Raw genomic sequence first — 25,004 nt, 5'->3', positions numbered from 1 at the left:
TTTTTTTTTTTTTTTTTTTTTTTTGTGGTTTAGTTTTTTATCTTTTTTATTAATCTTCTACATCCGTGCATCACTTTTATTATGCAATAAGAAGCTACTTTTTTATGTCTTTGTCTTCATACATGGTTTTATTTAAAAAAGGAGCTTTACATACAACCTTATGAAAGCTAATTGACTACTTGACTACTGACTAAATGACTACTGGTTAGGTTGCAACCCTCTACGGAGACCTTGGCAATTGAATCGCCATTGGCTAGAAAATATTTTAGTTTACTTGCCAGACTGATAAATATATCAGTCAGTCAAGCTTTATAATAATCAAGAATCATTTAATATAATTTAAGTAATTAGAAATAAATTTGATAACCAAGTTTGAATGCATAGTAGTCATTTTTACTGAACATTTTAACTTGAGAGATGTTTTTTTTTCTGTCATTCAGTGTTTCTGTAAAAAATAAATAATAATAATTGGGGAAAAACTAACAAAAATACTGATAGGATAATAATGAACGAATTCAAATAATAAGAACTATGAAACACAATAAGCATTACTAACGATTAATGAGTTGCTGGCTTCATGAATATTAATTAGGTTTTGTGCATTCGTTGAACTGATTTGCTGAAATCAAAACAGGGACGATAATAGCTGAGCGCCAGCCAATGAGATTGCTGTTTGATCATTAACAACACCCACTACTGGCGGGTGTTAATGTCAAGCCCTGCTCACCTGATCAACTCTATGTGAATGAGATGTGTTGCACTGCGTGAGGCAAATGGTGCCAGATACCAGATACCAGATACTGACTGGTTTTTCGACCCCCCCCCCCCCCCCAATACATTAAAACTGCACATTTTAGAGTGGCCTTTTATTGTGGCTATAGCCTAAGGCACACCTGTGCAATAATCATGCTGTCAAATAAGCTTCTTGAGATGCCACACCTGTGAGGTGGATGGATTATCTCAGGAAAGGAGAAGTGCTCACTTACACAGATTTAGACAGATTTGTGAACAATGTTTGAGAGAAATAGGCCTTGTTTGTGTACAAACAAAAGGTTTAGGTCTTTGAGTTCAGTTCATGAAAAATGGGGACGAAAACAACACTGTTGCGTTTATAATTTTGTTCATTGTATAATGCCATGGCAGAAAGTTACCAGAATTTTTTCTGTTAAGTTTAGGGTTATGGTGTGTGTGTGTGTGTGTGTGTGTGTGTCTTCTCAGTTTCAGAAGAGATCTCAACAGTGTATCAGCTTTGAAACAAAACCGATTTCAGATTTCAGCATGAACTCCCAACATTTCTCATCAAAAGGTCTGTGCTCAGCTATTACTATGCAATATATATATATATATATATATATATATATATATAATTTTGTTTTTTGGGGGGGGGGAACTGTAGGACAATAATTTGATACAAGCACTAGGAATACTTTCGGGAGCTATGAAAAGATCAACATCTGAGCAATATCATTTTCCTCAAAAGTTTAAACACACTCTATGTTGGCATGGGTGAGTTGAACTGGTGTGTTTCTGTCATGTTTTAAGGGTTGTGTCTTTCTTGCTAGCATGTGTGTGTTTTCCAGCAGCAGGAGAAGGTCTTGTATCATTTAACCTCTCCATGTCCTTCATCTGCTCGCTGCCATACAGGAAGCCACAGCGCTCGGGAAATGCGTCGACTGATTGTTTAGAGTTAATAGGGTCTTGTGTGTAAAGTCAAAAGAGTAAGAGAGGGCAATTCACACGCACTTGATCCTGGGGCCCATCCAATTTCTCCTCAATGCATGCAAAGAAACGTGGGAACAGGGGAAGTGGCGACACAGTTGTATTTGACAGTGGTGTTGACAAAAAGCGATAGCAACTAAAAAAAACAACAACAGAACATTAAAATGCCACACACTGTAACAGCTCTGTATAAACTCTAGTTAGCGGACTGCCTAGACAGTATCTTAGGGCATCATCCTCTTGACAAAAAACACAGTATAACATGCTGCCACTTTACCTCTTTTAGGCCAAAATGATAACATTTTTCATGGTGATGGTTTAATATATATATATATATATATATATATATATATATATATATATATATATATATATATATATATATATTACGTGAAGCAAAACAATACAAAATTAAATTAAAATGTATTTGTAACTATTAATATAATTTATATGTACTTCTTAAATATTTATCTAAAAATGATATATCACATTCTTTGTTAAACAATATGTCTATGATACCTAATTTTGCAATTGCTAAATAATATTAAATTATATAATAATGGTGAAGGCAGTCCTATACACACACACACACACACACACATACACGACAACAATGTTATAATGTACTGCAAAAAATAATATAACATCAAGCATTTGTGTAGTACACAGAGTTGCTGTCTATGTAGTGTTATTTATGAGGTCAAACATCAGTTAGGATGCTGTCTATGTCAGCAGCTCACTGCGTCCTCAAACAAATACCTACTTTTCATGTGTCATTTGAGTTAAACTTACCTCGCTATTGATGTTGGGACGAGGCAGATAACCGTGTTCAGACGGAGACTTGTGGAAGTAATGGATATCGGCTACTAATGACTGGAAACGCCCAGCATGCTTGTATGTAACTGAGCTCTAATGGGTTGGTTTCCCAGCAGGCTGAAGCCAAAAGCAGCAGGTGCAGATTCACAAAAACACTGGAGGAAAAAAAAAAAATCTGTCATTCTTCTGTGCCAAAACTGATGGGAAAAACACAAATATAATGACAGAAACTGCAGACACTGATCAGAGAGACTGAGTGATTCAGGAGCAAATATCAGTGTTTTTACTTGATTTGGTTGTGTTCCTTGTTTCACGTGCTTTATCCACACCAAAATAAGTATTTTCTTTTCTATTCATTCCAGCATATTGTTTGTAATTTCTTCACTTCCATGTGATTTTATTTGGAAACCAAGGTCCTTGAATCTGGAGGAAGGGTGGAGAAGTTCATAGCCCAAGTTGCTTGAAGTCCAGTGTTAAGTTTCCACAGTCTGTGATGAGTTGGTTTGCAATGTCATCTGCTGGTTTTGGTCCATTGTGTTTTTTGAAAACCAAATTAACTGCACCCGTTTACCAAGAAATTTTGGAAGCACTTCATGCTTCCTTCTGCTGACCAGCTTTTTAAAGATGTTGATTTCATTTTCCAGCAGGATTTGGCACCTGCCCACACTGCCAAAAGCACCAAAAGTTGGTTAAATGACCATTGTGTTGGTGTACTTGACTGGCCAGCAAACTTACAAGACCTGAACCCCATAGGGAATCTATGAAGTATTGTCAAGAGGAAAATAAGAAACAAGACCAAAAAAAAAAAAAAAAAAAAAAATGCAAATGAGCTGAAGGCCACTGTCAAAGAAACCTGGGCTTCCATACCACCTCAGCAGTGCCACATACTGATCATCTCCATGCTACGCTGAATTGAGGCAATCAAAGCAAAAGGAGTCCCTACATGTACAGTAAATGAGCATTTTTTTATTGGTCTTATGAAGTATTCTAATTTGTTGAGATAGAGAATTGGTGGGTTTTTGTTAAATGTGAGCCAAAATCATCACAGTTAAAAGAACCAAAGACTTAAATTACTTCAGTCTGTCTGCATTGAATTTATTTAATACACAAGTTTCACAATTTGAGTTGAATTACTGAAATAAATGAACTTTTCCATGACATTCAAATTTGAGATGCACCTGATCGAAATAAATTTGCATTCATTATAAGTGTAATATATATATATATATATATATATATATATATATATATATATATATATATATATATATATATGATACAAAAAAAATGTACAAAAATAAAACAATGCAAATATCATTAAAAGGTATATAAATCATTATTATTATTTTTTTAATAATAATTGTCCAACAGCAAAACCAGCATAAAATTAAATGGTAAAGTTAAAGCACGAGTCAGTGTTTGTCTTGCCTCCCCTTACATGCTTGAGGGGAAATTCCTTATATATTTATGTTATACCATTTTAGATATTATTTTAATATATTTACATTGATTAATGGTGTAAAACATCTTGTAAGATATATTCACACACAAAATATATATTTGATCCCAAATTAAGAAAAATAAACCTTTTACAGATACATTTTTATGTAATATATTTGATCAAGCTTATTTTTAAATTATGGACTTTGTAGTAGAAATCAAGACATGAGGAAGAACATCACTTTTCTAACATCAGATTTTTGTTTCCCTCAACCATCTCAACAGAAATATATATGAATTCTTGTTATAAATCTGAAATTCTAACTGAAAGAAAAGTGTCAGAGAGCATGGTTTCTGACTAAAGATGTGTGCATGTATAAAACTGAATGAGGTTGGGCATGTGAATATGTGAGTGATTTTGAACAGGTGTGTCTTCTGTCCCATGGGTCGCCCTTCTCCACAATCACTGATCACACCCTCACGCGAACTTCATCGGGGTTGTGTAACCAATGACACAAGAGTCTCACGCTGTAAGTCTGAGATGGAAAGAATGTGATAAAGGCACATTTGGTCTTATTTTAAAGATCTGGTCATGAGATCACATTGATTCAGATGCAAACTGGGAGGAACAAAAAGAGGTTTGCATTTATACGCGATGTCAAACTAGAGAACTGCTGCATTTGCTGTAATTACAGTCAGATGTTAAGCACTAAATGGATGTGTTCAGCATACTATGGCATCTGGGTTTGGCAGCATCTGATCCTTGCATTAATGGAGGTGTATGAAATCATACAGGGCGTGCTAAACAGCTCTAGCGTGGCTCGTGTTCCTGCTCGCCTGCGGGAGAGACGCATACAGCATCAATAAATACAAGATTCAATCACATTATGTCTGTTGGCCCAGCTTCAACAACAACAATAGCAAAAACTCTGGACTATGATTACAGTCTAATCTGACATTTTAATTATTATTACATAAACTTTACTGATGTAACGACAAGCCTAAAATTGCAATATATTATTATAACAAAATGTAGTAGACTTCTATATTATATAGAAAAATAAACACCTTTTTTTGCTGTAAACATAAACAAGGTAAACTTAAACTTAATTTTGAAGAAATGAAGACTGACTTATTTTCATATTTAAATCAATTGTTTATTGATTTGATAATATTTACATATTTTATTGAAAAAAAAATAGAAAAAAAGTATTTAGGAAGAATGTTACTTTTTTGCAATGATAAAAATGATTCAATATTTCATGCAACAAACATGTTTGATGTTTTCAGGACATTTAAAAAGACAATTATTGCTTTATTCTTATTAAAATCCTGTTTAAAGTGCATGAAAGCATACATAATGCCATTTAAAGAAACTTATATCATTGTTCGCCATCCACATTGTTGGTCTGTCTTGAAATGTTAATATCACATGTAAATGTATGCATTTTTACTTCCCATACTGGGAGATCAAGGTGTGTGATGTATACTTGATATATGCAGTGTTGTAGTTGGAGGAAATGAGGAAATCCACCCAGATTACAGATCAGAGAAATAAAATGTCCCTGCAAGTACAAACAAACACACACACCTGGCCAAAAAGCAAAAACACGTTTGCTTAATATTTTCCACATTTCCCACAGTCCAGTTTTGAAACCAGAACATTTAGGAGTTGCACAAATTTCTAAAAGAAAATGATATTCTTGGATTTGTAAGAATGTTTTAGGCTTTGGAGTACATTAAATTGGATTTATGTTTTGTTTTTATAACATTTAAAAACCAAAACAAGTGTAATTAATTCAAGTAATGAAATAATTCAAGTAATAATAATTTGATTAGAAACAAATTCACAACAAACATTCACACTGTACTGGATCAAACGCAGATGTAAACACTTTACTGAACATGTGACATGAGCAGATTGTGTCACACCACATTCACAAAATAATTTTCACCTTCCTTGCATGTTTTTATTTTCCATGGTGTTATAGTTAAAACATGTCTGGTGGACTTTAAAGCAACCATAACATGGTGCGTTTTTTCCAGGTCAGTCACAGTCACCGCAAACATTTGGCTTTAATGACATGTTGGTTTAATTTGGATGCAGGACAGGTGTTCTGCGAGGCCCTTCATGCATTTCCATTTCAAACAAGTTTCCTCTCGATGTTGAGGAGATGATCGCAATGTGTTCAAAGTCACAAAACATCTCTCAGTCTTTCTGAGTTTGTTTATTAATAGAGGATGAATATTCTCAGAGGAAGCTGTTTGCCGAGAGTCTGGAAATTACAAAATTACGTAAGTTTAACATTGTTGGTCTTGAGGGTTTGAGGCATGAAGAATTTCCACCCATTGGAAATGGAAAAAGGAAATGGAAAATGGTTTGGTTAACCTTGTGACCAGGTTCTTTTCACCAATACTACACCTATTTCTCACTGGTTGAAAATGGTGTTTACAAAATCAGCTGTTTACCATTGTCCGTGAGGGTGTTCTGAACTGGCAGCTGCACTGTAAAAAATTTCTGTAAATTTACAGCATATTAACAGCGTAAATATACAGTACTGAACTGTTTTCTAAAATTACGGTGTCTTACCGTAAATGCACACGTGATCGGTGGGAGAGGGGGAACCAAAGGCTAGCTGACGCATGGAGGAGAATGGTTTCAGTCAAAGTTTTATGGATTTCATCTCAAGTTGAGGCTCATTTACAGGTAAGCAGATCAAAGTCTGAATACATTTTTATCTTAAACTGCAGCGTTTTTTTAATGTGGGCACAATATTTTAATTTACCTTTGACAAATCTTGCCAAGACGGTGAACTAGCATGTATGCAATTTTTACAAATTTCTCCTGAAAGTTAAGTGTGTATGAGTGTGTTTGTGAAGGATTTGCATCGTTTTTTTTTTCTTTCCTGGTGTAAAATCCTGTAAATGTTAAACTTGTAAATAGTTAAATATAAAATACTTGCGTTCGCTGATTATTTAATTGGATATGAATTGAACATATTTGGCAACTTTAGAAGATGAGCACGTGATCGGTGGGGGAGGGGAGCAACGGTTAGCGTCTGATACCAGAGAAAAGTCTCTGTGAATAAAACGGATATTATCTCAAATATAATCTCGATTACAGATTGCAGATAACGAGGATATGAAGTAAGTGTGTTTTCCTGATTTTCTGAAACACTTATTTGCACAATTATATTTACATTTTGCAATGGCGCCAACCCAGTGTAGTTTAAAATGGAGGATTTGTTTTATTTGCATTAATGTTGCTAAGTTAGGTGCGTATAAAGTTGGTAACTTATATATTATCCTTATATATTGGGAAATCGAAAATAGGCCTGTAAACTTAATTTTACTTAGGAAGCATGAACTCATCGCCTTTTGCATGAGCACTTGACTGGATAGATGGAAAGAGTAGCGTTAACGTTATGGTGAGAAACGTTTGTTTTTTTCAGAGTGACACATTAGTCTTTCAATATAAGTCGTATCTAAAACTAGTTAGAGTGTAATCTAAATATATTCGAACTTATTGTTAATAAAGTGGGCTTTGTATGTGAGCACATTTTAATTTTAATTTTGCACTGGATTTATTGGCACAAATCTCTATATCACAGAGGAAACGTTACTTCATTCACTTACATTCTAACTTGTTCCTCAGCCTCAAATACAGTTTTGTGTGTGTGTGAGAGTGTGTGTGTGAGAGACAGAGAGTGTGTGTGTGTGTGTGTGTGTGAGAGAGAGTGTGTGTGTGTGTGTGTGTGTGTGAGAGAGAGAGAGAGAGGAAGAGGAGAGAGCAGTAGACAGAATATTTTTAAGTGTTTTTAATGAAAAGTTGGAGGATGTCCCAGGATGAGAACATAGATATGGTACACCTGCTTGTCAAGATTCTAACGTTAATGTCCCACTTCCAGGAACATGAAGATGGACTGGTTTCACATGCAGATGTAAGTATTTAATTTTCTTCTTTCCACTTCACCACATTTATATTATGTAATATTATTATTTGTGTATTGTGTGTTCTCTACAGGTTGCAGCATCTGCATCTGATGTTGGGAAGACACTCAATCTACCTGCCAATCCTCATCTGATTTTGCTGGGTTAGTGTGTCATTGCACATGATGAAGAAGAAACATTTACTGATGGCTGAGATATAAAATTGTTAACATTGCTGTTGTGCACAATTTTTAAAATTGCTTCTTTTTTTTTCTTTTTTTTTTTTTGTGAGTGTCCAGTCAACATTTTTGACTGCAGTTGCAAGTGTTTGCTGTGCACTACATCTTCAACCTGCAGTATCAAGAGGCGGCTTGTTGCACGTTAGAGTTTTTTCAAAGGTAAGTGTTTTCCTTTTTGCGTATGTTTTAATCACTCTCTTAGATCTGTGGTAACACTTCATAATAAGTATACAGTAGTAAAGTAATAAATTATTTGCAAACTAGTTACCTCAACCTTTCTCCTGTGTTCTACTTGTGTTCTTCCATTTCAGTTTTTTCAGTTCATCATCTGAAACTGTCAAATGTGGTTTTATTCGCATGCCAGACACGGAGAAAATAGGAGAAAGGCATGTAGATCCACATTAAATCCAAACGAGTCAGAATATATATATAGATCGTTTGCAAATGATTTATAAGTGCTTTATTACTTTATACTTATTATAAAGTTTTACAAAATTAATCTAAATTCTAAACCAAATTAATTAATCAGAATTTTGAAAAATGGTTATTATACACTTCGGTAATGTGTAATGCAACTTTCCTTAGATGATTCTATGGAATAAACCCAGAAAGAGGCTCAAAGACCTGCCGAGGCAAGGTAGTCTCCAAGAAGACGGGGAAGGTGGTGAATAAGAAGTCCACTACAGTCAATCCAAAGGTTGCCACTCTACAAAAAAAATTTAATGGACTTCAAATGGGACTTCATCTAGGCAAGTGAAGTTACACATACATTTTCATTAAATACAGTTCTTAATACAACTTATTTCACAGTTTACACACATAGAATATTTCTCACATTTAAACTTGTTTAACAAAAAAAAAAAATCAACATTTAAAAGTAGTCAGTTGAAAAAGACTGGTGTGACTCATTTTGGTTACTAACGTTGCGTCCCTGTAGTTTGCATTTCATAAAATAAAATAATTTACAGCAAAGAAACGGTTTTATAAATAAAACCCACAAACCTATATTTGACCCAAAAAAAAGTCGTCAGTGGCACTGAGAACTACCCTGAAGAGGATACAGTCCGCACTCATTACAACCCCTATGTTGTTGCGACTGTTCAGTCCCAGGTTACACAAAAACTATCCAAACACACAAAAAAATTTCGAGGTTGAAATAATATAATGATTTTATTAAAACCATGATTTTTTTTATTTTTTATTTATTTATTTTTTTTGAGTACATGCACACTATTAATCAGTTTAGTTGGTCCACTAATGTTGCTCAAATGCACCGTTATCTCTCCGTCCTCTAACCGGTCACCCCACTTTATTCCGGGAACTAGCAATTTACAAATTAAGTACTGGTCATACTAATAGTGTGGAAACAATGAGAAAAAAAAGAGAAAAGAAGCATTTTCCATTTCTATGAATTATAAAAAATTGTATGCAAGCGCTCAACTCTGAAAAAAATTAAATAAGATTTACTTTGCGAAAAGTAAAGAATTTGCACAAATATATTTTAACCTTTTAACTGTCACCCCCATTTTTGAACATAGACGTGGAAGTACACTATTCACACTTAAATTGTTATAAATCATAAACGCTTTTGAATACAGACCAAAGGTTGGTCTCTTTTTAAAGAAGACAATCTGCAGATTATTGCAGAAGTGAAATCATTTTAAAAAATGAAAGCATAAAAAAGTTATAGAAGTTTAAATTTACTGTAAATACGTTTATTATTTTATTTTTATTATATTTTATATAAAATAAATATTTAATAAAATATGTTTTAATCCAAAATTGCTATAAAATTAAAGCCATATGTCTAAATAAGTTGTGTTCCAAATTTGAAGTTGATATGAAAAAAATGTAGGTTCATATGCAATTTTGTTTAGGCGTTATACCACAAAAAGCCACCGGGGGCCATTGAAACTCCATTGAATTTTTTGGATGCATTTGTTTGTCACAAATGTATCAATTTCTCTCTCAATATTATGTCTATGACAAAATAACCACCAAATATGGAATCTTGAGACTCAGACCTTTCCAACGATATGTATTTTGTCAAGATTATGAAAAGTTTTGATTCTAAAAGACCGTAATATATTTGGAATATGACCCCTCCCACTAAGGGGGAGGACCACGCTAAAAGATTTTAAAGTACGATTTCCATGGTAACGCAGTGTTCGATTTCAAAATGGTTTTCATAAGATGAATTTGGAGTATATAAGCTTTCAAATGATATATAATTTATGATGATTACTAAAATATGTGATAGGGAAAAAGGAAGCGGAATAGATTTTTTGTAACAAAGGTCAGAACTCCAGTTATGATGTATATGTTTTGAGGTGCACTCTTTTTATAAATTAATCTTTTACTGTTCCTTCATAATTTCTTAACAACAAAACGTGGTCAAATATCTATTTAGGAGTCTTAGACCTTTCCAACGATATATAGTTTGTCATGATTAGATTAGGATATAATTGTAATACACTGAAGTAAATTTAGGCGTCCCGTATACGGGACGGTGACATTTATCAGGTTAAGTAAATTTGACTGCTCTAATATAAAGTGCAACTCACCTGTCATTCTCAGGTAAAGTCTGCTTAATATTTAACTTAACACTCATGAAGAAATTAAGTAAATATGTTTTATAATTTTTTTGTTTGTTTTAACTTTTTCAAATTACATCTTAATGGTTAAAATACATTTTAGAAATACGTTTTATTCTCAAATTCCATTTTTATTCCTGTTACAATTAAAACATGGAATAACAATTGTGTAATTATTCCTTAAACATCATTTTTAATGATTATTATTATTATTTTTATTACTATAATTCTTATTTGTATTATTATATTACTTTGAAAATGACATATTCTACTGTACAAAAGTGATATATTTCCGTCACTATCACATCACATTAGACCGAACCTTTATTTTGAAGGATTGATGTGAAGACGCTTGATTTTTTTTTTTGTGTGTGTGTATGTGTGATAGAGCTGCAACTATTGATTATCTTTTCTGTAAACTAATGTGACATGTGGGTGGAGCTAAATAATCACGAGCGCCAGTAGGCATTGCATTGAGAGCGTTTGGAAGTTGTGACATTAGCGTGAGGGAAAAAAAACCATCATCCAAAACAAACCATGGTTAACAGTCAGATTCAGCCGTTTATTTATGATCCAGAATCAGATCCAGAGGCTGAAACTGAACGAGAGCAGCAGCAGCAACGACTCGCTCCGAGCGGCGCTCGAACCCGGGTCTCCGGCATGGGAGGGGACGCACTAACAAGGAGGCAGAGATATTTTAAGCAGTTTTACTCACCGCCTGTGGTTCCAACACACGATCGTGACCCTTTTTCCTTGGGATTGCATCATCCTTAAGAAATAAACGATACGCAAATCCGTCGTCAAACTGGGCCTTGTTTGTAAAACAAGCATCTTCCAAATGCAGGGAACAAACAAAAACACTTGCACAACTCCGTTGATGCTCTGTAAAAATAAACTCCATCCACTGGTCCCTTAATGCTGTTTTTTTTGGTAATCTGTGCAGGGTTGTCTTGCCCTGGCAACCAAAAACACACTTCTTTTGTGACATTTTGCGACGCTCTCGCTCTGATCAGTGAAATGTGTGCTCAGCCTCGCTATACGTGAGCACACGATCTTCCGGCAGAGGTGCCCTTAGGACCCATATCAGGAAATTCCGCTCCATCTAACGTCACACAGACCCATACTCAAAAAAAACTTTCCGAAACTTGTGACAAACCGGAAGGAGTTTATTTGGAACAAAAATACTCCTTCAAACGTACAACTTAATTTTTGAAACCTTGTCGATGTTTAGCATGGGAATCCAACTCTTTAACAGTGTAAAAAACTTCAGTATGCATGAAATAGCATTTCACCCCCCCCCCCCCCCCCCTTAATCTAGTGTTCCTTTTTTTGATTAGCTAATTAATCCTTTGGATAACTTTACAAAAATTATAAGTACTAACATACTTATAACTTCAATTATAACTTCTAACATAATATTGCAACTTTTATTAATTAATACACTAATCCACATCGCGATTTCAGTTAGTGTACAACACTATTTTATTGTATTCATCACAAATGTGACAAATTCTGTGACAATCCACATTATTTGCCTAATTCCGTTTTCATGATTTGATTCCGTGATTGCCTCCATGTTTTTCACATCGTGGAAATCGTAGGGTCCTAAGTTTCTGAAATGTTTTATATTATTATACAGTATACATGTTTTTTGTTACGTTCTATTAAAATTCTGCTGATGTTATTTTAACTTAAAAAGGATTTTTCTCAATGTTTATGTTTCAGACTACACCCCTCCCTGGCTACACTTGCATCAGAGTTGGTGACAGTTTTATGCTTCTGAAACGTTCTTGGACTGTTCTACAAATCCTTGCCAGGTTTTGACTTATTACACCAAAATAAGATTCTTGTTCAGAAGTTGTTTGCCATTTCTTAAAGGCTGTTTTTAGGGGAATGTACACTCCAAGCCCATGCCCATGCATTGTCATACTCATAGCACTGAGCTAGACCTAAAATGGCTGCTTGTTTTGTGTTTTATATGGTCAACTTAAATTAGTTTAAATATGTCCACAGACTTCTGCAGGGTTCATTTTGCACATTGTCTGTTTTGTAAATTGGTTAATTTTCTTCTCTCTTCATCTCATCTTTCTCTAACACATACAAAGACTGATTCTTCCATTTTGATTGCTTATTTTTTTTTTTTTGAGAAAGCATTTGAATTATTGGTTGGGCACTTAAATAAATAGTGTTCTATAAGAAATACCCCCTTGGTCTTCTCTTTTCTGTCTATTTGCTGCCACTTTTTAGTATAAATGAAATGCCAGTTTGTGAATTTGTTAAAATACAGATATTTTTTATAAAGTTAATGATTGGCAAAATTGCCAGTTCTACGGTTTAGAAAAAAAAAAAAAAAACTAGAATACAGTAATGATCCTGAAAAATTAAAACCTGAAACCCTGCTGCCAGTATATTACTGTTAATTTACAAAAAAAGCTGTAATTCAGAAAACTGTAAAATAACGGTACACAGCTGGAAACCCTGCTGCCAGTATATTACCGTTAATTTACAGAAAAGCTGTAATTCTGGAAACTGTAAAATAACGGTACACAGCTGGAAACCCTGCTGCCAGTATATTACCGTTAATTTACAAAAAAGCCGTAATTCAGAAAACGGTAATAAAACTGTAAAATTACGGTACACTGCTGGAAACCCTGCTGCCAGTATACTACCGTTAATTTACAGGACAATTTTTTACAGTGTGGTTAAGACTATGAATCTTCATAAATATGGTCTTATTTGGGAATACTTTTATGCTTTTACGGTACAGTGATACTGCTTTGACACGAAATATAGGATAGGATTGTTGGATTGTTGACTGGATTATATGACTTATATTATTACATCATCGCATTTACATAAAGAATATGAACAAATAATACATTATTACTATAAATGCATAGTAATTTCATAGTGCAATATGAAAATTGAAATGTCATCTCATCCAATAAAATGAAAGAATCCTACTTCACTGACACACAATCCAGTTAAATCCAACTGTTTTAGAATCTGTTTTTAGCTGGTCTAAACTGTTTAGATGGTTGATAAATCACCTTGAGAAAACAACTACCATATTTCAAAATACATCATGGTTTTTCAAGCGAGGCCTCATGTGACTCTCGTCAACCATCTAAACCATCGTGAACCAGCTAAAAACATAATCCAAAAATATAGCTGTTTCCTTAAACTGTATTTAGATATTAGTATTTAATACTATATATTAGTATCCAAGCTGGTTTCAGATGGTTCAGGATGAACTACCAGTCAAGAATTTTCAACCATTTAAACCGGCTTAAAATAAGTTAACATAAGAAACATAACCCAGAACATAGATATCACCTCAAACTACATTTATAACATTTGTAGCCTCGTCCAAGCTTGTGTAAATAGTTTAAATTCATAGTTTTCAGTCACGTGACTGACTTGAAGACATTGCAGGCAAAACATCCACAGAACTGCAGCACAGCCTGTCAATTTTTTATCTGTTCCAATCCAAAAATATATCACCTCTCAAAAGTATGAAACAAAGATATGTGAACAAAACGCAAGTTTTGGCCATTTGCAATCCATATAAAGCACCCACAGCAATATTTTAATAACTAAAAACAGCTGTAAATTCTAAAACATTTAACTTTAAAACACTCAAAGTGCCTTTAAAACAGTGATATTAGATCAAATTCAGTACACACTTTATTGATGATGCGTGCTTTATGCAGGTAAGCAAATGAGTCCAGAACATGAACGCAATGTGCTAAATGGTTAAGTGTCTTCTTTATAATGGTTTTCTTTATAATGTCTTACTACATTACTTACCATCAGAAACCAGCTACCATATTCCAAAAAACAGTTTGAGTATTTGACTTAATATTTCCAGACGGGATTTATTGGTCAATCACCTAAACCAACTTAGATCTGCTAGAAAACATGGCGTTTAACTTAAACTGGTTTCAGCTGGATTTTTAATCCAGCCCAAGCTGGTTTATATGGTTGACAAGTGGGACTACCAGCTGGTGTGTGCATGGCAGTGGTAGACAATCTTGAACCAGCATGTCCACCTTAAGATGGGTTGAGTTGACGTTTCCAACCAGGACCTTCTTATCAAAAGATGGTGATCATCAATGCCGCATTTCCACCGCAGGAACTTTACCCAGGAACTAGGGACTTTGGCCTGGTACTTGGTGTGTTTCCACCGCTGGAACCAGGAAGTAAATAAAGTTCCGGGTAAAAAAAATGCCCCTCAGATAGTCCCTGCTGGCGAGGTGGTACTTTTTCAAGGGGCAGGACTTGGGCGCTAAACATCCTGATTGGTTGAGTTCAACCACCATTTATTTGGATCATTTTCAAAATATTACTGTTATTGTGTCATGAAATGTAACTTTAAAAGTATTTCAGGTGAGAATGTAGTTGTTTAAAACTCAAATCTGTGGTTAATTCATGAAGACTGCACCTATTTAACAATGTGTTTCACCGATCTCGGAGACGGTCAGCTCCACACGATCAGCGAGAGCTCAGGGCTCATGTTTCCATCTAGAGCAGTCTCACCTCGGCTAGACCTTCTGATGTGTGCCGCTGGCTCTGACGTCTCTTTAGTGCTTAAACATAAAATATAATTAGTTTTGGGTAAATCTAACAGGTTATCTTTGGTCTGTATTCAATTTATCTATACGTTAAAATTAAAATAAAAATATTTATATAATATTTTGTTTCATTGTAAGGGCTGTTTATATACACATATCTGTAAACTAAGTACATTTCTGCCGTTGTTTTCATGTTTAAATGAAAACGAAAGGAGGCAGTGGTATTTGATATCCTATTTCGTTTATTGTAAATATACAGAGAGGAAAATTGCAGTAGCCAAAGCGAGCTGACTGAAGTTATCAAGTACGCTGCTGTTTGCAGAATTACCGTATTTGCGTCATCGCAGACATCACACTCCCGAGTCGAATGCACAAAGTCTGAACTACCGATAATGCACGTCCAAAATCAGCGTACTTTGTATTGAGAAACGCACGCACTACGTCACCTACGTCAACAGTCTATTTGCCTAATCTTCCCGGTACTTTAGTCTGGGGGGAAAAAAGTTCGCGGCACAAGATACTTTACGTTAAGAAGCTATAATCCCCAGAACACAAATAAACTTTTGTGTTTCCACCTGTTTCTTGTGTTAATGGCAGTAAAGTGTTATTAGTGTTTTACAGGCAGGAACAGCATTTTATACGCAATATATTCCTGCATCAAAGTGAGACCAGAAACTCTACGAGACCTTTTTCACAGTACAAACACTGGCAGCAGTCAGTTGGATCAGGACTTTAGGGGTGAAATCTGGTCACAGGAAAAGTACTCTTATTCTTTAATGGAGCCATTTATATAATTTGTCTAACATGGCTGTTTATGAACTGCACGATTACACTTGGCACTGTGTCCAAATCTTCCACTGGACGAGAGATGGGCAACTCAACATAAGTCAGCATTTAACATGGACTGTGTCCTGGTACTACACAAAGTTGGGCTAGATTAAGCGCTACAGCAGGAATATATTATAAATGAATTGAATAATGAATAAAATAAAAACCTATTCCTAATGTTTTTTGTTTTGTAGATTTACATTATATTTATGTTTAATCACAGGATATGTAATGATCATACACAGATCTCTAACCTGTGTGGCTGTGTTGTCTGTATTGTGATAACATCACAGGTTGTTCCATATTAACTTGTGGAGATGTGCCCTTCGGAGTGTGTAGGGAGCAGGATCAAGGCTCTTTGTGAGTCGGCCACAGCTGTGCTGTGGAGTATGCTGGTTTGGCAAAGCTCTTCCTTTTCTGGGTGGCACACAGATGAAGTCATGTAGAGGTAAGAGAGGTGGAATAACACTAGACCGGATCTGTGCAGACGTTATATGAGCTGTACCAGAAGAGATTTCACTCCAGGCAGTCTCTCAATCTCTCTGTGCACTGCCCAACAAGCACAGGCAGTGTTAAAAATGAGTATTTCAAAATCCATCTGCTCATGAAACTTTGTTTTTTTGTTGTTGAATTTTCTGACATTGTATTTCATTTAATCAGACTGTTTGATGTTTCTGTGTCTGTGACATAAGACATATACCCTGGTCTGTTCAATATGCATAGTGATCAAATTAAATATATATTAAAATGTATTTCTCTTTCTTTCTCTCTCTCTCTCTCTCTCTCTCTCTCTCTCACACACACACACACACTAAATCAATATAATAAATATGTTTCCATATATAGGAAACTAGAGCTTATATTATTTAGTAGGATTACTATAATATACTGTATGCATGAACCATATGTATATATTGCTACATATATAAAATAATAATAATAATATAGTAATAAAGTGCAAAACTGAACTACATTTTTGCATGTTATAGCTGTACTGAGACACTCAAAATAATGAATTCCTCTTTCATGAATTAACACATGGGTCTGCATAAAGCAAAACACATATTCAAACTTTTATGTCACTTAATTGTTTGCATATTCAAAAATTTCATACATGAAAACGTGTGTGTTTAATGGTCATTATATTAAATAGTTTAAATAGTTTCTATTTCAAATATGCATAACAATATTTTATGTTAATATATTACAATATATTGAATAATACATAAGGAATTGTGGCTTTTTATATATTAAAACATACATATTATGTACATGTAATGTTTATTTATTTATTTAGCACTCAATCTAATTTTCCATCAACCATGTTTTCATGTCTTCAAGAAGACATCCAAATGTCCAAAAATTCAAAAATGTCAACATTTGTTTTCATTAACAGACAATAAATAAATGTTATTTTCCATATGGGTTGATAGCTATGAGACTAAGATCGAATGTAATATTACGTATCCATTTCAGAAGAAATCTCAGTGTTTTCTCAACCTGACCTCAGATCAGATGTGCAAACTCTTCTCAAAACCTACTAAACTATGAAAGAGAAGTCTTCATATATGACTGAGTCGTTCTGTTGTATGGATATGGATGAATGTGCATTAGTGCATGCTGTGAAACATCTCTCTACTGTAAGTACATGCTGTAGGTGTTTCACCGTATAGCTGACAGGCAGGAAGGGCAGGTCTTACATGTGCGTGTGTGAAACTGTACATTATACGCTGTTTTTACAGCTGCAGTCTCCATTGACTCAGTCAGAGAAATCCCCCATCTCTCCCTCAGTGTGTATTTGTGCATGTACCTCACCTGCTTCACCGGACCTTCTGTAGAGTTTGAAGATCACCATGGTGACAGCGGGGTTGATTGACAGCACCAGTGGAGGAGGCCAGTGGTTTGTTGTTCTGAACTTTTAGCTTCATACAAAAAAAAAAAAAAAAAAAAAAAAAAAAAAATGTCTATAGCATTACAAACCATATTATAGTTTTCATTTTCTTTTTTCTTTTTTTTTTGAATATATAACAATGAATTTGTGATTAAAAAAAATCATTTATACATTTAAATAGTAATACTTTCCAAATATATTTTGCCATATGCCACATTCCAAATGCTTTAAGGTTGAATACCAGCTGCAATAATAACAGCTCTATCTAGTAACTAATAATAATAATAATAATAATTATTATTATTATTATTATTATTATTATTATTATAGATATCCAGATATTACGTTATATAATATCTGATATGTATATATGCACGTGTAAACATATGTGCGCATATCTTCATCATCGTGTTCGTGTTTATTCAACAAAACAGTAGCGTGACAAGAAACGACAAGGAAGAGATTACGCTATGCGTTGGTTCCCGTTGGGGATTCACTTTTTTTCCCCACTACACAGTAAATTTAACAGTGTTGATTTTCCAGTGTTACTATAAAGTGTTAAAATAAAGTGTTGGATCAACACTGAACAGAATGGGTCTAACACCAGAAGTGTCAGGTTTCAAATAAGAGTTGGTGTTACTTTACATAGTTGCAGACGTCAACTCTCATTCAGAGTTAATCAGGCCACACCTCCATTAACGTGCAGACAGACGTCAATTTTCATCGAAACAGACCACATGCGGACGCCATTTTACTTCGCTGGAAGCGTGGTGGTAAGTCTTTCAATTTAATGTTATATTACAGATACAGACTGTAAATGTATTCTAATTTATAATTTGTATATAATCATTATAATTCAATCACAGATAATTATAATAATGATTGAGAAAGCCAACTAGCTCTGACATTTGCTTCATCCTATGTCATGCCCCTTTATCAACGAATTAAAGCTTTGAATATAACTTCACGTTAGTAGTTTCGTCTGTCATTTCGTGTGTCGCACACAGCAGTCAATTTTATTGATTAAACTCTGATCGTGTTCTTTTCAAAATGAGTCTATAAAGTCTCGCGCGCGCGCGCCATTTTACAGGTGAACTGTGGCACATGGAATTTCTGCAGTCCGCTAACGTTAACAGAAAATGTATATATCAATATGGTTATTGGCCTAAAAAAGATTGTTCAGATTTTGTTTTAAGATTCGGCTTGGATTTCTGCTGATCGTTGACCATGCTTCTGGGACCTTAATGGTTTTGAACTGTGGTAACTTGATACGTTTTATGTCGATGTTTGAGCAGCGTTATATGATTTGTTTTTATACAGTCTATGGTCAGACGTGGTTAACGTTAGTTTATTTATTTTAGTGAATTCAAGTACTCAATTACATTTTAAGGAGCAAAAAATGTAATATGTGTAATCGTGGAATATATTGCTGTCTCATTTCGGAGGCTGCGTCCTGGTCGCATTTGAAGGCTGCATACGTCATCGGGGAAGTCTCATTTGAGAAAAGTGGACAATGTCGACAATTAAAACCAATTTACCACAGATATTTTTATGTAAAATGTATCGGCAATAACGAGGTTTGACCATTGGGGCGCTGTACGTAGCGTAAAACTGTATTGCAAGTCTTTCCGGATACAATAGATGAAGAAACCTCGCTTATTTAGACTGCTCGAGGAGGAGAGTGTGAAAGTTTGCACGGAGACGAAAATGGTATCATTTCTCAAAAGTTCCCCTTTTGTCTTGTTAATGAGGGGTTATAACGGATAAAAAGTTAACCTATTTCGATTTAATTGGTATCTTTGCCGTTTTGATAAATTATTAAAGTTGTCTTGATATTTGTATTTTTTTACAATCTTGTTTCAAATTGAGTCTGTGTTTGTAGCAAACCAGTAAGATGTGTTTCTTCCTCTACAAGCCAGGAGTTCAGGTGCTTAATCACAATGATTGTCAAAGCACAATTTCGGAATAGGAAGAAATTCATAAAAATCTCAGAGGCGTGCTTTGATTTATTTCTAGCAGAGGGTGAGTGATATTTAATATCATAATAATTTAATCTATATGTTTTTTATAGCTTTGTCAAATTATAAATAAAACTTGACTAAAATTGGTAAATATTTTGTTTTGCAGTGAAAGAGAAGTTCTCAATTCCAGACGAGCTTGCTGTTACAGTTACAGATGAAACTGGTACAGAGGTGGATAAAGATGTGTTTCCTGATCTAATGTCCACCAGTGGGTTGGTTTTAGTCATAAATGAGTTGACTGACATGGGTGAGTGAAAACAGGACCTGCTGAATGATCTGTATCCCAATTTATGAATGAGTACTGGTAGTGTTTTAATATCTTCAGTGTTCAAATGGCAAGGATCATATTGAGTCTTTTTATTTCAACAACCAATGTTCTGGATTAAAAAATTCTCATTATTATTATTTTTTTTAATTCAGTATTAATATATACTAACATGACATCTATTAACCCCAGTTTTAACATTAACAGGATCTTCCACACCTCAGTCTTCAGTAAGCTTGGATACAGATACACTGTCTCTTATTTAAAAAAGCAGTGAAGAGAGTGACTGGTTTAGTCCAAAACGATTCAGAAAGGATGAAGATGATGATGTGGCATCACAACGAGCACAGGCCAGAGATGTGAGTCCCAGTAGCATTACACAGACACTGGGTGTTTTACTCATCATGATATTCAGTTTCATTAAGGTTTTTTTTGTAATCCCCATATATAATGGTAATATTTTTTAGATCAGGGTCATATTTAAGGGTAATTTAGATGTTACTGCACTATCTTCTCTCATAATAGTATCTGTTAATAATACTCTTTTTTTTATAGCTGATATAACAAATTCTACAGACAAGACCAGGTGGAGGAAATGTGCTTAAGGAGTATGAAGATACAGGCACAATTAGTGATGACACAAGGAAAGTGATGGTGAACATCTTAGTTGCACACATGATGGAGACAGAAGGGTAATTCTAAAAATATAATTCGCTCTTGCATTATTCAGTTTGTTAGTGATTTTGATGCTCTATAGATTGTGAAGTAGATAGATGTAGTTGGGTGATACAAATTTGTGCAAATTGTCCAAAAAAAAATTCTTTTTTTTTTTTTCCTTAAAGTTAGTTTAATTAAATGTTCTTAAACATTTCCTATCAGCGTAAAGTAACATTGAGTGTTCCAATTCTTCAGAAGGGTCCCACATCGACTTACCAAACAGAAGTATGGATTGGGAATTATCACCTTATTTCCCTCACTCAGAGATCCCCAAGGAAGGACTGGATATGTAAGTCATTATCACTGATCGGACATTCAATATTTTGTGCTCAGTTGGAAATGTCTAAAGATGTTTTTATTTTTTATTAAGGGTTAAATTAAGAATTTGTGTCATTTCAACAGGAACATTTCTATGATGGCCAAAAAAACACTGGATTCTTGTCATGGCGCCTCAAGACAGTACAAAGGGGAACAAGACCTTCTGGAAATAAGGAAGATCCAAAAACGGAAGAAAAGGGAGGTCCTTTGCTTGACAGACAGCTATGTTACCAAGAACATCAGCTAGATAATGATCAAAGTGTAGAGGCCATCTCTTTGATGAATCATACTAGTGAACGTGAGGTCATCATGCAGAAGATGAAGGCAACGTTTGAATACAGACAGCGCCTTGTCCATGATCCAGAGGGATCCACCACCATTCTCTCTGTTTTTCCTCGGTTCCTGGACACTAAAGGATTGGTATGGATTTTCTTTCATTTTTTACTAAAATTTAAATGTTAGTATCAGAGAACTGTCAAATGGTCTGCATTGTTGAAACTGGCCACATTATTGTAATCACAATATATTGTAATTTCTTTGTGTTTTCTTCAAAACTTCAGATTTTTCAGGACTTCACACTCCTCTTTGGGTCAGAAACTGCTTCCAGACTTTTGGAAAGGTGGCCGACAGGTTTCAAAGCAAAGGTTATCAGACTAGGAGAAACCTTGACTCCCACTCCACTGCTGAAACGATTACTGTCATCTGCCAAACAGAGCAAAGAAAGCAGCGAGGCACAGGATTCCCCAGGTGAAACCTCCAATGACTTTGCAGTGAAATCATACTATACATACTCATTTTTGTGTAGACATTTAACAAAGTTACTTTTTTTTTCCAGAGTGGGACAGTGATATATCATCCTTCCTTCTACTTTTGCATCTCCTATCACCCCAGGCTTCAGGAAGAAAGAAAATCCAAAGGATCAGTATTTCACAGGCTATTGACCATCTGGTGGTGTTTCACAAAGTAGGTATCTGGTACACTGGTGCCAAAATACAAGGCCTATAAGTGTTACACTTTGAATTGAATATTTATTTATTTTTTACTATTAGATAAACTGTAAAATGATAAATGTAAAATTAATGTAAATATGATCTAAACTAAAATTGTTGTTCGTGCATGTACGGTTTTGATTTGGAGTGCTTCCTGGTCTTTATGATGTGCAATTAAGCTAAAAAGTCTCAAATAAATGTTAACTGATTAAGCTGTACTTATTAATTTATCATTATTATTCAAAGACGTAATTTTTTTCCCCCATTTAGGCATGCAGGAGCATACAGGAACACCTTGAGCTGGAAGAGAATCGTCAGCCATACATTCTTGCCTCGGGGAGCAGCAAGGAAGCCATCAGTCACTACTTCATTGTGGTGGATAAAAAGCTCATCCCCTGTCAAGAATCCTCTTCACTGGCTGCCATTGATGAACTCTTCAAGGTTCATTTTGTTTTTAGTCTCAGTTATGATAGCCATTGCCTATCACTGGGAGTCATGTACTTTTAGGGGTATTGAGTCTGGCCCTGTTTCAAATGAGCTGTTGTCTGACCTTGAAAACTCTGATTTTATTTCAGAGCAACTCCAGATTGATATCTCTAGCGAGGTAATGGTCACACCGTGGGTAAAGTGTCAAGGTACTGAGTATCGCAGTGATCTTGTTGTTTTCTTAGAGTTTGTTGATGATGCACCTGTTTTTGGAAAGATTGTTAAAATTTTTATTAAGGATGGAATTTATTTTTTGGTATCGTGTATGGAATCAGAGTTTATTGAACACCTTCATGCTTTCAGTGTTGTTGAACATGAGCATTGTCTTGTACTCAAAAAACCTGAGGAATTGATGTACTACAAGCCATTTGATTTACAAATGTCCTATGGCAATGACCATCTTTTTTACATTGTCATGGACTGTTATTTGTATTAATTTCATGGCATTTATGGTTTCTTGCTCTGTGCTGAAATAAAGTTTTGAAACCTTGACAGTGACGTTTTCTTCATAGTGATTTTCTAGTTTATTTTAGTTTTTAGGTTTTTTTTTTAGTAGGTAATACAGAACCATAAATAACTCCCGAAAAAGTGTTCTATCAACACCAGGATGGTGTAAATTTTGACCCTTTTATACACCGAGTATATTGTGATTTTCACAATGTCAACACCGGAATAGTGTAGAATTTTTACTCTGTCAGTGTTTGCTACAAAGCTACACCCAGCTCTGTAACAGTGTTGTTTTTATCTGCATTGGTGTTGATATTTCACTCTCTTAGTGTTCACATTTTAACACTATATTGGTGTTGCATGAGGCAACACTTTTGAAAGTGTTAAATTAACACTTTGTGGGTGGTTCTCATATATACACTTTCAAAGTGTTGAAAATAACTCCTATGGTGTTGTTTACCGGATTTCAAATTTACTGTGTATGGACAATTTTTCCATTTTGCTACTATGCCTTGAGCTGGAAACTCAAACTTAAGGAACATGTGGAAGACTTCCTGTTTCTAGCACATATCACCCACCCGCATGGCTACTTACACCCATTCCTGCACGCAGGACTGAAAACTAGCACTAAGGAGCAGTTGTCAAGGGAGGGGCTTCGAGGGTGTTTGCTGACTTTGTGGAGTGGGTGATGGTATCCTGTGGATCATCTCTCTACCATTGGAGAGGTAGTGCAGGTGTGCAAGCCAGCTGCCCCATCCCTCACTGTGGGAGTTTCTTGTAGAGGACTAGGGAATAAAAGTTCCACCCACCCCTTCCATCACTAAGAGTGAGTGTCTGACTGCCTCAAGGTATCACTGTCTATTTGGAGAATTAATCAACCCTTTAAACCTACCTGAATATATTTTATCTTCACCAGACCCTCTGATCATCCAAGCCTCCCTGTCCTTCCACCTCTCCAAACCAAAATTATGAATATTTTGCTTTGTTTTGTATTGGCTTTTCCATGGATCTCCAGTATCTGCCCCAAACCTCAGCCTTTTCTACCACCCAGTCATTGCCGTCTTCCATCATCCCTGCTTTACAACCCCAGACTCCTCTCAGTGGTGTGGCTCCTCCTCTAGCCTATTGGGAGCGATGACCTCCTATGACTTGGATGACTTGAAGACTTGTCCTCCTCCTCCAGTCTCGGCAGGTTCGGATCTGCTTCGACCTGTTGCACCTGCACTTCTTCCACCTTCAACCTTTTTCTCCCTGCGTTGTTTGTTGTCATGGTCACTTATTTGGTTGTCATTCAGTTCATACAGTATGTGTGTTATTATTTATCCTTGTTTGCAAGTATATTTAAGTTCCATTGGTTCTGTTTATTGTTGTCAGGTATCTTCAATGTTAAGTATGTTGTAAGCCTTCTCTCCATTGGGATTTACCTTCTGTGGATTTATTAGAGACTTATATTATATACACTTATAATATTTAAATAGAGTTCTAATGAATAAATAAAATACAAATAAATAAATTAGCTTTTAATGTATGGCCCCATGCCCTCAGAATAATTAATGCTTTCTGATGTGTGATTACACTGAAGTTCTTGACCTTGGGTGGCATATTGACTTTATGTGTTAGTGTTCTTACATGAGGATTTTTCTTTTCTTACAGTTTGTTTTCTAGAGTTATGTGTTGCTGGTGAAACCAAAGGCTGCTTGGCCTGTGATTATTTACTCAAGAAGATTTGT

General features: G+C 35.0%; 1 protein-coding gene and 2 long non-coding RNA genes across 5 annotated transcripts; all 3 read left to right on the top strand.

Moving 5' to 3' along the window:
• The first annotated feature begins 6,855 nt into the window (after positions 1-6,855).
• LOC113081052 (uncharacterized) lies at positions 6,856-8,787 on the top strand. The gene is made up of 4 exons (XR_003282092.1): positions 6,856-7,122; positions 7,884-7,916; positions 8,000-8,303; positions 8,730-8,787. It is a non-coding gene; the product is annotated as an uncharacterized LOC113081052 (long non-coding RNA).
• Positions 8,788-9,164: 377 nt separating this feature from the next.
• Positions 9,165-12,677, top strand: LOC113081118 (uncharacterized). The gene is made up of 2 exons (XR_003282108.1): positions 9,165-9,254; positions 12,464-12,677. It is a non-coding gene; the product is annotated as an uncharacterized LOC113081118 (long non-coding RNA).
• A 5,871-nt stretch (positions 12,678-18,548) lies between these two features.
• LOC113080843 (uncharacterized) lies at positions 18,549-23,563 on the top strand. Of its 3 annotated transcripts, none has more exons than XM_026252923.1 (10): positions 18,549-18,804; positions 19,947-20,053; positions 20,159-20,299; positions 20,525-20,676; positions 20,873-21,009; positions 21,230-21,323; positions 21,437-21,772; positions 21,913-22,099; positions 22,188-22,315; positions 22,612-23,563. In XM_026252923.1, exons 5-10 carry the CDS (start codon positions 20,969-20,971, stop codon positions 22,846-22,848), a joined length of 1,023 nt encoding a protein of 340 aa, XP_026108708.1. In that variant the 5' UTR covers positions 18,549-18,804; positions 19,947-20,053; positions 20,159-20,299; positions 20,525-20,676; positions 20,873-20,968; the 3' UTR covers positions 22,849-23,563. The 3 variants fall into 3 exon arrangements, with proteins under 3 accessions (XP_026108708.1, XP_026108772.1, XP_026108844.1); XM_026252987.1 differs by lacking the exon at positions 18,549-18,804 and adding an exon at positions 19,455-19,741; XM_026253059.1 differs by lacking the exon at positions 18,549-18,804 and having other exon boundaries at positions 19,857-20,053; positions 22,612-22,782; positions 22,917-23,561.
• The last annotated feature ends 1,441 nt before the right edge of the window (positions 23,564-25,004 follow it).

The sequence above is a fragment of the Carassius auratus genome, chromosome 1 (assembly GCF_003368295.1).
Source record: "Carassius auratus strain Wakin chromosome 1, ASM336829v1, whole genome shotgun sequence".
In the NCBI taxonomy this organism is placed as follows: domain Eukaryota; kingdom Metazoa; phylum Chordata; class Actinopteri; order Cypriniformes; family Cyprinidae; genus Carassius; species Carassius auratus.
The sequence above is the reverse complement of the archived record's forward strand: the minus strand, read 5'-3'. Positions and strand labels throughout refer to the sequence as shown.

Excerpts from the sequence above, each read along its gene's own strand:
- LOC113080843 (XM_026252923.1), top strand. The coding sequence starts at position 20,969 with ATGGTGAACATCTTAGTTGCACACATGATGGAGACAGAAGG. Across the intron at positions 21,324-21,436 it reads CCCAAGGAAGGACTGGATAT|GAACATTTCTATGATGGCCA; the intron begins GTAAGTCATTAT and ends TCATTTCAACAG. Across the intron at positions 21,773-21,912 it reads TCCTGGACACTAAAGGATTG|ATTTTTCAGGACTTCACACT; the intron begins GTATGGATTTTC and ends TCAAAACTTCAG.